Source organism: Xenopus tropicalis, chromosome 6 (assembly GCF_000004195.4).
Source record: "Xenopus tropicalis strain Nigerian chromosome 6, UCB_Xtro_10.0, whole genome shotgun sequence".
Lineage (NCBI taxonomy): Eukaryota > Metazoa > Chordata > Amphibia > Anura > Pipidae > Xenopus > Xenopus tropicalis.
In genome coordinates this window covers 76,450,541-76,464,167 of record NC_030682.2, presented here as the reverse complement: position 1 = coordinate 76,464,167, position 13,627 = coordinate 76,450,541, and the positions used below count along the sequence as shown (strand labels likewise).

The window sequence follows — 13,627 nt, the reverse complement described above, 5'->3', positions numbered from 1 at the left end:
GTAATATTTTATCTTAACAATTAATGGAAGGAAAGGAAGATAATCTCTACTCATGGTATATTACAGTTAAAGAGAAATAATGATGATTTTTGCAATATGCTCTTATATAGTATGTTCATCTTGTAATGAGAAACACATTGTAAAATAAAAGTATATTGATGTAAAAGCTTTTTATAACAGATTGCCTTAGTTGGTTTTCTAAAGGGTAAGTGCACAACTCTATAGAGAGTGATTGTCCTATAGAATCATAAACTATAATAAGGCCCAGAGAAGTGCTGAATAGAATATCAGTTATAGTTCATGAGGCAACATTAACCACCAACATCCAACTGCAATATGCAAAATAGGGATGCGCCGAATCCCGGATTTGGTTCGGGATTTGGGCTGAATCCAACCTTTTTTTAAAGTATTCAGTTTCGCCGCATCCTTGCTCTGCTCTGAACCGAATTCTAATTAGCATATGCTAATTAGCATTCTGAAGGGGTAAATATATGCGCTGATTGGCCGGCGAAGATTAACCCTTTCTGATCCTGATTAGCATATGCTAATTAGGATTCGGATCGGGATTCCCCGGATCCGTTGGGGTGGGTTTGGGTTTTTGCCTGAACCCAAAAATGAGGGTTATTATTATAACTAGAAAGGGAAGTTTGAGAACAAACTTCATGTTGGGTTGAAAAACGTGAAATCACTGAATGAAATCAGTTGGCTCCGCCCACTTTTTCTAACCTTGGACCACAGTTATATAGTAAAACCACTGTGCAAAGTTTTAATAGTGTCTGAATGGCAGCAAAAATTTAAATTTCCCCACTGAAAGTCAACGAGTGACATCTGATTGGTGGCTCCGCCCACTTTTTCTAACCTGGAACTGCAGTTACCCAGTGACTAACTCTGCAAAGTTTAGGGACCCTGGGATTAATAGTTACAGAACGACAACAGTTTAAATTTAAACCAATACAAGTCAATAGGTGAATTGTGATTGGTGGTTGGTGACCCAGCCCCCTTTTTCTAACCTTGCGTGGAAGTCACCCAGTGATAAACAGTGGGCACCCTGGCATAAATAGTGTGAGAACGGCAGTATTTTAAATTTAAATCAATAAAATTCAATGGATGGAATCTGATTGGCTGTTAGTGGCACAACACAGTTTTCCTATTTTTGAACTGCAGTCCCCCAGTGACCAACTGTGCAAAGTTTGGGAACTTAGGCATAAAAATTGTGAGACTGACAGCATTTTACACGTCACCATTGAAAGTAAATAGGTGAAATGTGATTGGCTGTTGGTGTCTCCACCCACTTTTTTCTAACTTTGAACGGAAAATACCCAGTGAGTAACTCTGGAAAGTTTAACAACTCTGGAATTAATACTTAAATAATGGCATCAGTTAAATATAAACTAATGAAATTTAATGGGTGGAAATGGGTTGGCTGTTGGTGGCTTCGCCCACTTGTTCTAACCCTGAATATGTAGTCAGCCAGTGACTGACTGTGCAAAGTTTGGGAACCCTGACATAAAGGCAGAATTTTAAATTTAAACCAAAAAAATTCAATAGGTGAAGTCTGATTGGCTGTCGGTGGCTCCACCCACTTTTTAAAACCTAAAAATGCAGTCTCCTAGTGACCCTGGTGTTAATACTGTGAGAATGGTATCAGGTTGAATTTCTCCATTGAAAACCAATAGTTAAAATCTGATTGGCTGCTGGTGGCTTCACCCACTTTTCCCAACTCTGAACCACAGTTACCTGGTGACTAGCTCTGCAAAGTTTGGGGACCTTAGTATTAATATTTAAAGAATGGCAGCAGTTTAAATTTCAACATATGAAGTCTATAGGTGAAATCTTATTGGCTGTTGGTGGCTCTGCCCACTTTTTCAAAACTAAAACTGCAGTCCCCTAGTGATCAACTGTGAAAAGTTTGGGGACCCTGGGGTTAATACTGTGGGAATGGCAGCAGGTTGAATTTCCCCATTAAAAGTCAATAGGTAAAATCTGATTGGCTGTTGGTGGCTCCACCCACTTCATAAAATACAAAAAACCTTAAATGCGTAGTCACTCAGTGACTGACTATGCAAAGTTTGGGAACCCTGGCAACAAACCAATAAAAATCAATAGGTGAAATCTGATTGGTTGTTGGTGGCTCAACCTACTTTCAAAAGTAAAACTGCAGTCCCCTAGTGACCAACTGTGAAAAGTTTGGGGACCCTGGGGTTAATACTGGGAATGGCAGAAGGTTGGATTTCCCCATTGAAAGTCAATAGGTAAACTCTGATTTGCTGTTGGGGGCTCCGCCCACTTTTTCTTATCTGGTGCCTAACTCTGCAAATTTTGGGGGCCCGGTGTTATTACTGTGAGAATGGCAGCAGGTTGGATAGGTAAAAGGTAAAATAGGTCAATAGGTAAAATATGATTGGCTGTTCACAGCTCCGCCCACTTTTGGGCAATCATCATATTTTCATTCAGGCTGACCCCATGACTATGTGATTCAAGTTTGGGGAGTGTAGCCTCAAAGCTGTAAGATTGGCAGCAGTTTCAATTTCCCCATAAAAGTCAATAGGTACAATTTGATTGGCTGTTGTTGGCCCCTCCCACTTTGCAGTTAAAAAAAAAAAAAAAACTTGAATGCGTAGTAACCCAATGACTGACTGTGCAAAGTTTGGGAACTCTGGCATCAAACCAATAAAAATCAATAGGTGAAATTTGATTGGCTGCTGGTGGCTCCGCTCACTTTTAAAAACTAAAACTGCAGTCCCCTAGTGACCAAGTGTTAAAAGTTTGGGGACCCTGGTGTTATTACTGTGAGAATGGCAGCAATAGGTAAAATCTGATTGGCGGTCCACAGCTCCGCCCACTTTTGGGCATCCAGCAATCATCATATTTTCATTCAGGCTGACCCCATGACTATGTGATTCAAGTTTGGGGAGTGTAGCCACAAAGCTGTAAGATTGGCAGCAGTTTCAATTTTCCCATAAAAGTCAAAGGGTGAAATTTGATTGGCTGTTGTTGGCCCCTCCCACTTTGGGGTCATCCAACAAATGTCGCTGTTTCATTTGGGGTGACCCCATTATTATGTTATTCAAGTTTGGGGGGGGGTGTAGCTTCAAAGCTGTAAGAGTGGCAGCAGTTTTAAAATCTTCCCCGTCAAAGTCAATGGGAAAATTGTGGGGTTCGGAGCGGGGGGGGCGGGATCGCTTAGAAAAGCACGAGCAACCTGCTCCGCTATAGGGCGAAGAAGTGTGGAGAGTTTGGGTGTTGTATCCCTAAATCTGTAGGAGGAGTAGCGTTTAGAAAATGGGGGGTGCTAAGAAGAAGAAGAAGCGGAAGAATAAGCCAAAGTCAAAGAACAGTATGTTGGGGTTTTCAACCCAACATAATTATGATTGACATTCATTTATAAAGCACTTGTAGACATATTCCACAGCACTGTACAATAAGTGGGTTTCATACATTGGACATACAGAGTAACATGTAAAGCAATCAATAACCAATACAAGAGGTGAAGAGAGCCCTGCCCAAAAGAGCTTACAAGGGTTCGGTGCATCCCTAATGCAAAACAAAGTCGAAAACGAAAAAAAATTAAATGGGATTTTACTCTGAATAAGCCATTAAGGCATCCATTGAATTGCAAGCACATTAGCCGATGCTGGACAGTTTGATATAAAACTCGTCAAAAGTCTAAAATAAGGACCAATACCATGGGGTGATCCCAACTTTTATTCCAAGGTGTTCTTAACATTCCACAACATGATCAAACGTTATGGGACCGCATGGCCCTTCCTAAATGATGAGGAAGTGTTAAGAGCACCTTATAAATAAAAGTTGGGACCACCCCTTTGTATTGCAATCACAAGTACTGGTCCTTATTTTCCTTCTATGTGTATAAATAATTTGTAGTCTGTAATTATAATTATGAGGCTGCACAAGTTTTAATCTGAAATTACCATGTGACAATAAAAACATTCGGTAATAGGCAAACACACCTCAGCATCAGGGATAGCCATTGCTTATACCTGTTTGAGCAACATAGCTCTAGAAATGGGGAATGGATAGGAACAAGGAAATTTTTTCATATGTATTTCTTTTAATAACCTTACAGATACTGATGGCCTGTTTGGGGTGTTAGCAAAATGCAAAAGCCAGTCATAAATATAAAGATGCCTTTGTTTGGCTAGGCCACCAAACAAACCTGTTTAGGGATGTATTTCTATCGATCCCTATAAACCTGTCAAGAGAAAAGCACTTTTCTTTTTTTGGTATGACAGCAGCTATTCCATAATATCTTCCTACAACTTAAGGAACTGGGGAAAGTAATTCTTACATACTTTTAATTTTTTTTTGTCATTGTAAATGGCACACCAAAGGGTCTATTCCAAGATCTTTGTTTTTTCCACAATTCAAATTTGTGAGATTTATCAACTGTGACAAAATTCGGCAACTAAAACTTTATTATCTTCTACATAAGTCAGTGGGAGGTGTATATTTATCATTTAAGCCATTTTATTGTTTATTAAACAGTCAAATTTGAGTTTGCTAAACACTTAAATTTAAAAATGGATAAAAAGACCCCCTTTATTTAACATAACTGTATTATCTTCTTTAAATTGTCTTTTAAACACAGTATCATACAAAAAAATGTCTTATGGCTGTATTTATTTAATTAGTGTTGAGGTTGAAATTGCCTGTTAAGGCTTTTAAACAGATTTGAATTTTGTAAGCCTTTTATTTGTGATATTTTTGATATTTTCAGACTCGCTTTCATCTGGTATAGTACCTATGGATTGGAGAAAAGCTGATGTAATTCCTATATTTTAAAAAGGATAACAAATTCAGCCTGGAAATTATAGGACAGTAAGTTTAACATCGGTAAGTTAAAGGTCTTAATAAAAACATTTGCACATAGATAGGGAACTGGCTACAGGATCGGGTACAAAGGGTGGTTGTTAATGGTACATTCTCTACTTGGAGTAGGGTTCTTAGTGGTGTCCTGTAGGTTTCTGTATTGAAACCACTTTTATTTAACTTGTTTATTAATGAGTTAGGGCAGGGTATTGTAAGTAATGTATCAGTGTTTGCAGATGACACAAAACTCTGCAGCCCAATTAATTATATCCTGGAAGTGACATCCTTGCAGCAGGATCTGACAAACTGGCAATCAGTAAGGCCAAGTGGCAGATGAGATTTAATGTCGATAAATGTAAGGTCATGTACCAGGGATGTAAAAATACACAAGCCACTTATACCCTTAATGGGGCTGCACTAGGCAAACCCATAACGGAGAAGGACCGTGGAGTACTTGTAGATAAAAAACCTTGGCTGCAGCAAGCAATGTCACGCAGCAGCTGCAAGGCCAAACAAGGTTTTGAGCTGTATTAAAAGGGGCATAGATTCGAAGGAGGAGGGGGTTGTCATTCCCCTTTAAAGCACATTGGTAAGGCCCCATCTATGCCATGCAGTTTTGGTCACAAGTGTTCAAATGGACATTATTAGAATTAAAAAGAGTCCAAAGAAGAGCAACTAAGTTGCTAAAAGGTATGAAAAGCAGGGCCAAAACTAGGGGTAGGTGAAAGGCACATGCCTAGGGTGCAACGGTCAGGGGTGCCAGGCTCATGCCTCCTTCACCTACATCTAGTCTGAACCCCTGTTTATCTTCCTTTCCCTCTCTGGAGTGGCTGTGCACATGTTTGCTCATGCACATGCACGCTCATGTCCGAGGGAGGAGCGGTGGGTGAGCTGGCTAGCCAGGTTGCCTAGGGCATCCGCCCAGCTTTGCTTGGCGCTGATGGAAAGTCTCAGTTATGAAGAAAGACGGGCCAAGATGGGGTTGTTTACACTGGAGAAGTGGTGCTTGGGGGGATATGATAATTATGTATAAATAAGTGAATCATATAATAATCTCTCTAATGCTTTATTTACCAGTTGTTCCTTCCAGGAGACACGTGGGCATTCATTCCGCTTAGAAGGAAGGAAGTTCTATCGCAATATTTAGAAAGGGTTTTTTACAGTGGGGACTGTGAATTTGCGGAATTCTCTCCACTGTATATATTTATAATTTGCTATTCCCTGTTGTTCCCCAGGTCTGTACTACTAATTGTAAAGGCAAGGGCATACAAAACACAAAACCTGCTTCTCTTCACTTGCATTTTGTAGTCAAAGAGAAATGGATCCACTCCTATACCATTACGGGTTTACCTGCACTGACAGACACAGCTTGGGCCCAAGTGCAGCTACATCAAGCAAAATGGAGCAGAGAGTGGTCTTAAAAATGCATACTTTATAAAATGTATTAAAAAAAATATAAAACTGAAACTGAATTAAAAAAATACTTTTTTTTACTAGTATCTGCAACTAAATAATCACATACAGGAAAACTACTACAGTGTATGGTCGGCTGACTCACACACCAAGGGCAAACATACATGCTAGTTTACATCAGTTAATAAATGGAAAGAAAAGTTAGAACCTGCATTATTTTCAGATGATCACTGAAACATAGTGAAACACTTACAGTTTGGTAAGATTAGGATAGGCCTTCCTGGGTGTGCCTGCACCAGAACATATTCAATTCTTCCAGGTGCAGGCACAAGTAGAGGATTTTTGCAATCTAGGTGTGTATTCTCGGCAAGTGTTTTTTGGCTTGCCGAGAATACGCAACGTGTGCAATTAGTCTTAGAGAGGGGCTGATACTCTGCAAGCGTTTTTTCCAGCCCAGTGTGGCATTGGCCCTATACAGACCTTTCTGATCTAACTTAGTTATTACAGTTATTTCTCCTTTAAAAATGTATCAAACATGTTTGCATGGGTTTTAATGGCAATAAGCTGACATTTGCATTTGGTATAATGCTTAGTTTGAAAGTTATTGGAAAAAAATGCAGACTCTCATTTCTCCACAGAAGGAGCAGTATGACCACCACTACAAACATTACAAAACTGCTAAAGCCTAACATTTTCCAGCAGTGTAGGAATATATATGCTTGTCTAAATTTGTTATCTTTCTGTAATGTCTGTTAGTAAATCCAAGTCTCTAAAGAGCCAATAATAGTTCCGTCACTGCCCCCAAAGCTACTGTAGGGGCAAAAAGCCCTTTGGCTACTAGTTTGATGACAACATAGCACATCACATTAAGCCACACCCTCCTGGTTATTTATAATGGCATCCTGCAGGGAGGCAATAGTAATTTAGTTAACGTTACAACTATAGAGGGCAGCTGTATGAGTTCCCATGTACACCAGCCTTATGAGATTATACAATCTCCATTACTCATCTACATAATGATGTGCAGGTTGGAAAACATATAAACCACATTCTTCTGCCCAATATACATTTTGTTCTATGTTGTTGTTTTTACCACAGACAGTAAATTCTAACATACTTCCCTGGTTAAAGTCTTACCATCAATTGCAAGTTTGAGGTCGATGAGTGTACTTCTAACCCTTGCAATCACACGCTGCATACGATCTATCTCTTGCCGTAAAAATATATTCATGGGTTGAATTGGGCCCATTTTTTGGAGACGAGCTTTAACCTGAAGCATAAAGATGTAAAAACTAACATTTAGATAAAGGAAAATGCAAATTTTGTGTATATTTATTGATATTTATGGCCCCAATGTGGTACTACGCCCAGGTAATTTGCTGCTTTGTATACTCCCTCTGGGCCCTTATAGAGGGGCAACTTTGGTGAAGAAGAACTTTAAGCACATTGTATGAAGAAGAACTTTAACACATTGTACAGTGATAACAGATAGCTAATACTTAGTTAAGATTGCTAATACCAAAGCTTTAGCAGATAGTTTAAAAGTAAGATAATGTTAATAAAGCAGAAATAATAAAAATGTAATAAATGGCAACTTATGATAAGTTTCAATCTGGAGAAAGGCAAAATACAAAAATGATATAAATATTTTATAAGCAGCTACTTTTTATAGGTGTTCTAAGAATTCTTGTAGATGCCCGAGTTCTAAAATCTAATTGTTGCTCATTTGTAATTATATATTCTCATACAATAATAATGGGCAATTATTTAATTGCAACAAACTAATACTACAATGATAAAGAGAAGGTCAGGCTTTAAAAATACAAATACTGGCTTAAACGTAGAGAAAATATCCTTTGTAAATAATCCTTGCTGACAAAGTACATGCTCATGGACATAAGCAAGCAAAATTGGTGACCAAAGATGTACATTACCCAGACAGGGACCAAACTGACTTATAAATATAAATCTCCGTGGTTCATAACCCTCTGTTTTACTCAGACTTCCCCTACTTCCAAAAATCCTGGACCATTACACCATGGCTTAAAGAATTCCTTGTCTCTATAGTTCTATTTATTGTTGTATCAATTTTTTAGACCCAAGACAACGTGAGTCTGTAAAAGACAGACGACACCCAGATTAACCAGTAGGGCCTATCTGATATTGCAGGTTCTCCAAATCCATCTGATATTCAAGCAGGCATTGGAGACTAGAGGTAATGTGTTTCAAGTAATTGCTTGGCCTACTAAATATGTTTCTCCCTTGGGGGTGATCTGCTATTTGAGGTGAGTCATGAACTGCGTTTCAAGGGCACTGCTATGCTCACTGGCTCTGTCAGGAAAATAACCCCCTGTGGAGCTTTGGCTGAACTGGTTTGCTGAAAATTTACACTTGTGTCTGGTCTGTTCCATGAAGAACTCGAATGGCATTTTCTTTCTGTTTCTGGCTCCCTTCTCAAGGATTTCTTTCTACACGGTAAGCTACCATGCACAGTAACATATTTTCCACAGAAATATAATGTTATTATTTTGTCTGCTCGATCATGATGTATTATTTATATGCTGCCCTGCATGTGCTGCTAACTGGCATATGTACAGAAGGGCTATCAGGTGCTCAGTGCCAATATATGATCATCATGAACACTGAAGAAAACACAGCAAATGAGCAGTGATATATATTCTGTAGTATGGGGATGCTGTATTTGAGAATTTTTACTGCTGTTTGTGCACAATACTGTGCATATACTTTGCTTGCCTTTAAGCTGTTAGGATGAGGCAGGGTTGTTGTAGCAGCCTTTGAGTGAAATAGTGACACATTCCTTTCAGACTTTTTTGTTAAGCAGTGGTGCTAATGCGGGGATTCTGTTGTAAGATGTTATTTATACCCATTTACAGTAAAAGGTGATGTAATTAGAAGCATTGTAATAATAATGGAAGCCTTAAAGTGGGTAGAAGGACAACCTAGAATTTGTTATGAAATTTTTTTTTCTCTATTTTAATCAATGAATTCAAATAAAAAAATGATTTCCTTTACTTTGTATTAATAAAACAGACCCTTGTGCTTGATTGTAAGATGTAATTAAGATACAGTATATTTAATCCTTATTGGAGGCAAACAATGATTTTTAAGTAGACAAAGTATGGTAATCCAAATTACAAAAAGGCCCCTTAACTGGACAACCACATGGTCCCAAGCATCTTGGATAACAGGTCCCATACCCAGTGGTGGACTGGCCTGCCAGCGTACTTTTCCTGGTGGGACCCTAATCTTAAGGGGCCCTGTGCCCTTTCTAAAGCACGGAGCATTAAAGGAATACTGTCATGGAAAACCATGTTTTTTTACAAAACACATCAGTTAATAGAGCTTCTCCAGCATACTACATTGAAATCTGTTTTTCAAAAGCACAAACAGATTTTTTTATACTTAATTTTGACATACCACATGGGGCTAGCCATATTCTTCATTTCCCAGGGTGCCACAACCATGTGACCTGTGCGCTGATAAACTTCAGTCACACTTTACTGCTGAGCTGCAAGTTGAAGTGATATCACCCCCTCCCAGCAGCCAATCAGCAGAACAAGATAACAAGATGGCAGCTCCCAGTAGATATCAGAATAGCACTCAATAGTAAAAAATCCAAGTCAGTCTGGGGACTTTAGGAGTCCAAATTTATAGCCACAGATATGCAGAAGATTCTAAAGAAGCTGTTAATTACATATAGCTGGCAGGGGGAGTTTCTCATCAATAATTTGCACAGTGCAAATGGGAGAGAAAGAGTTAACAGATTCCTCTACAACCATATAATCTGTAAAAAAAAACATGGGGATAGAGACGTTAATGCCTTAAAGGAACAGTAACACCAAAAAATGAAAGTGTATAAAAGTAACTAAAATATAATGTGCTGCTGCCCTGCACTGGTAAAAGTTGTGTGTTTACTTCAGAAAGTCTACTATAATTTATATAAATAAGCTGCTATGTAGCCATGGAGGCAGCCATTCAAATGAGAAAAGGCACAGGCACATAGCAGATAGCAGATAACAGATAAAACACTATTGTATTCTACAGAACTTATCTGTTATCTGCTATGTAACCTGTGCCTTTTCTCCTTTTTTCCAGCTTGAATGGCTGCCCCTGTGGCTACACAGCAGCTTATTATATAAATTATAGTGGTGTTACTGTAGCAAACACACCAGTTTTACCAGTGCAGGGCAACAGTGCATTATATTTTTATTACTTTAAAGCTCTTTCATTTTTTGGTGTTACTGTTCCTTTAAGGGGGGCCTGGATGAGTTCTTGAACAAGCATAGTATCCAAGGCTATTGTGATACTAATATTTACAGTTAGTATTAATGGTTGTATATATAGTGATAATATACATTTGTAAGTATAGGCTGTGTGTACTGGGTTTACTTGGAAGGGTTGAACTTGATGGACTCTGCTCTTTTTCAACCCTATGTAACTATATGTTCTGCCTGCACACCTTCTGCTTATCTGAGCTATCCTCAGCAGTATTGCTCTTTTACACAGCTTTTACAGCAATGATGCAACAAACAGAACACACAGGAGAGCACAGCTGCCCACATGGAATGTTGTGATATCTCTAAGTATAAAATGTTTCAAAGAACAGTGGCTTCTAGGCTATATTAATCACTTACATGTGAACAATAAACCTTTTAAACATAGGGATACCAGGGTTTTCTAGGGCTCTGGCAAGAGGGCCCTTGATATCAGGTTCTCTGGTGGGCCCTTGGTGTCCCAGTTCGACACTGCCCATACCTGTATACAGTTACAAAGATTACACAGATGAACAAGGTAGGAGGTTCTCAACCCATGGTGCTTGGCCTTAGCTAGCCTGTGCTACCCCTGCAATCTCATAATAAATAACCTAAGGTTGTTTTAGGTGGGAACAAGTGATGTGAATGCAAACTAACTGGCACCTCATATTGTTCAAGTGCCATGTTTCTAAAGAGCAGCTTCTGATGAAGTGGCGGGAAGCCATGAAACGCGTAAAGCTGGATGTCTAGGTCTCTGTGATGCTTTTAAATGAATTAATAAAAGTGACCTTTTAATCAATTTGGAATCCCAGTGCTCCGTCCATATTTTTGTTGGGACTGGTGAATTACGCCTGGTGACGCGACAGCACGGGCTCCAGATGCAGTGTATTCGGTCCAGTGAGTGCTCCCCTTTAATACTATATCATGTTTCTAACAAGAATGGCATACTCACAAGATGTAAGTGGTCTGGTATGCCAGGAAATTATAGTGCTCTATGAGCAGAGCACTTTGGAGAAATTATTATGTACTTGTCTATTCATATCTTTAAATATATATTCTCAGAACATTATTGCATGTTTTATCTTGTAACAGTCAGTTTGTCTTTAATTGATTTTTAAACCCATGTTCCTTTGGTGTGAAGTTTTATTGCTGTGAGTGCTATTAGCTTGCATTGATGGAAATATCATTACTGACAAAAGCCCTAAACATCAAGCACAGAAATAATATGCACTGATTGGTGTATAAGTATGTAAGTATAAAAATAAAAGCTCCTCTTTAAAGAGTTTCACATCAGCTGCAAATGCATGATGGTATAAATATACCGTCCTCTTTGACTGGGAGCATGTGCTTCGACGTGAATAGACATGGACAGCTGATGCTGTAACAGTGCAGTGCTTTAATCTGTGAATGGTTACAGTAAGTGCTATGAACAGACATTTGCTATGTGACTAAATTAACTAAATGATTTTGAAACACTTGACTTCATCCCATTTCCAACTGTAAGTGTTAAAAATAGGAAATGGTTGCTACCTCATGTGGAATGTAGTCTTCCGGTAGTTTCTCCAGCATTTCATTTGCAAGACGCTGGACTACAGACTCCCTTGTCTCTCCTGCACCTCCTCCGCTGTCCTTGGGCTGAATATTGACTATGGTGCTTAATGTCTCATTAGCCATGTTGGTTTGGTAGGTTATATCTGCATTTCCGTGCAAACCAAATACCTAGAAAAACAGGAATTTAAAGGAGGATACTTTAAAATAGAAAAAGGTTTAATGCAAAGTAGAAAAATAAAAATATTTAGTTTGCCCTTTCTAACATAAAAAGCACAATACTAATAAGATGCTAATTTGCATATTTAATTGCCTTCATTGTGATGACTTTTCTTGAGCAGTCAAATGTGCTTGTTCATTATATACCTTTTGTTAAATGCATACCCAGCTAGTAGTCTCAATAGGTGCTGGTAATTTAATATGTATAATATTATTCTACGTTTTTCATTTCTGGTTTCAAGTAAAATTGTCATCCATTTACCATATACAACATATTAACATATTTAAGAATTGCCCACATTTATTGGGCAATGTATGAAAAAATAATTGCTGCCCTTTGTTCATGTTAGCATGTAAGTAAGTAAACTGAGTATTATTTCTTAACTCTGAACTAAACAATTTAAAACAAGATTGGTACAAGATATATTTACTCACCTCAGGTGTGTCCACCAGAGGTAGCTGGTCTATATACTGAAGGTACTCATCTATGGTTTTCCCTTTGGGGATTCCATAACCTTTGTAGAAGCAAAATTTATCTGAAAACATATTCTCTCCAAACCACACTCTAGCAAATGTGTTGAGCAATGTCTTATCCATGTCATCTGTCACACGTCCTCCATACTGGACCTCGCCTAGCATGTATCGCAGGCAACTCCAGTTAACTCCCCGCTTAGTGTCCATCTCATCTAAGTGGTTTTGAACAAATTGAATGCTGGCAGCAAAGTCTGCTTGATTAAATTCATAGGGGATGTTCCACCCTAATGGGCCAAACTTTCTTCTCTCCTATAAGAAAATAAGAAATAAGTCACCTTATTAGGGCACGATTAACACAGTAAATATTAAAAATCACAAATTTTTGGAACCTCTGTACCAATTATATGCAATTTTCCCATTACAGGTATGGGACCTCTTATTCAGAATGCTCGGGACCTGGGATAAGGGATCTTTCTATAATTTTGACCTTCATACTATCTTATAATTTTGGATAAGGGGTTTCTGGATAAGAGATCCTATACCTGTATATATACATTTCCATCATTCAATCACATGTAGGTATGAATATATGTAACAATCAACTGCCGGATGTAAGAAAAATGAAAAATAAGAAAAAGTTCCACAGTCATGGAACATTTGTGCTATCATTATAATTTAAATGCCAGCACCAGGTCTGACTACTAGCTTGGCAGTCCTGGATGGTACATATCCTCTCATGTATGCCTTGTCATCTGGGTCTGTCACATGCATTCCTTTTGTGTTTCCATCTTTCATTTTTATTTTTCTGCCCTGAACAAGTATATATGAAATGAAGGACAGGGACAACGATGATGTCAGCATTTGTATGA

At 38.5% G+C, this 13,627-nt stretch overlaps 1 protein-coding gene across 3 annotated transcripts in view; it reads right to left on the bottom strand.

Annotated features, from left to right (window-relative positions):
- LOC100488102 (dynein heavy chain 5, axonemal) overlaps window positions 1-13,627 on the bottom strand; it is a 267,205-nt gene that overhangs the window by 28,361 nt on the left and 225,217 nt on the right. For all 3 annotated transcript variants that reach the window (XM_031903513.1, XM_031903511.1, XM_031903512.1), the window contains 3 exons: window positions 12,720-13,067; window positions 12,048-12,236; window positions 7,381-7,513 (listed from right to left, as the gene is read on the bottom strand). In XM_031903513.1, coding sequence (XP_031759373.1) covers window positions 7,381-7,513; window positions 12,048-12,236; window positions 12,720-13,067 — 670 coding nt within the window. The remainder of the gene's footprint in view (window positions 1-7,380; window positions 7,514-12,047; window positions 12,237-12,719; window positions 13,068-13,627) is intronic.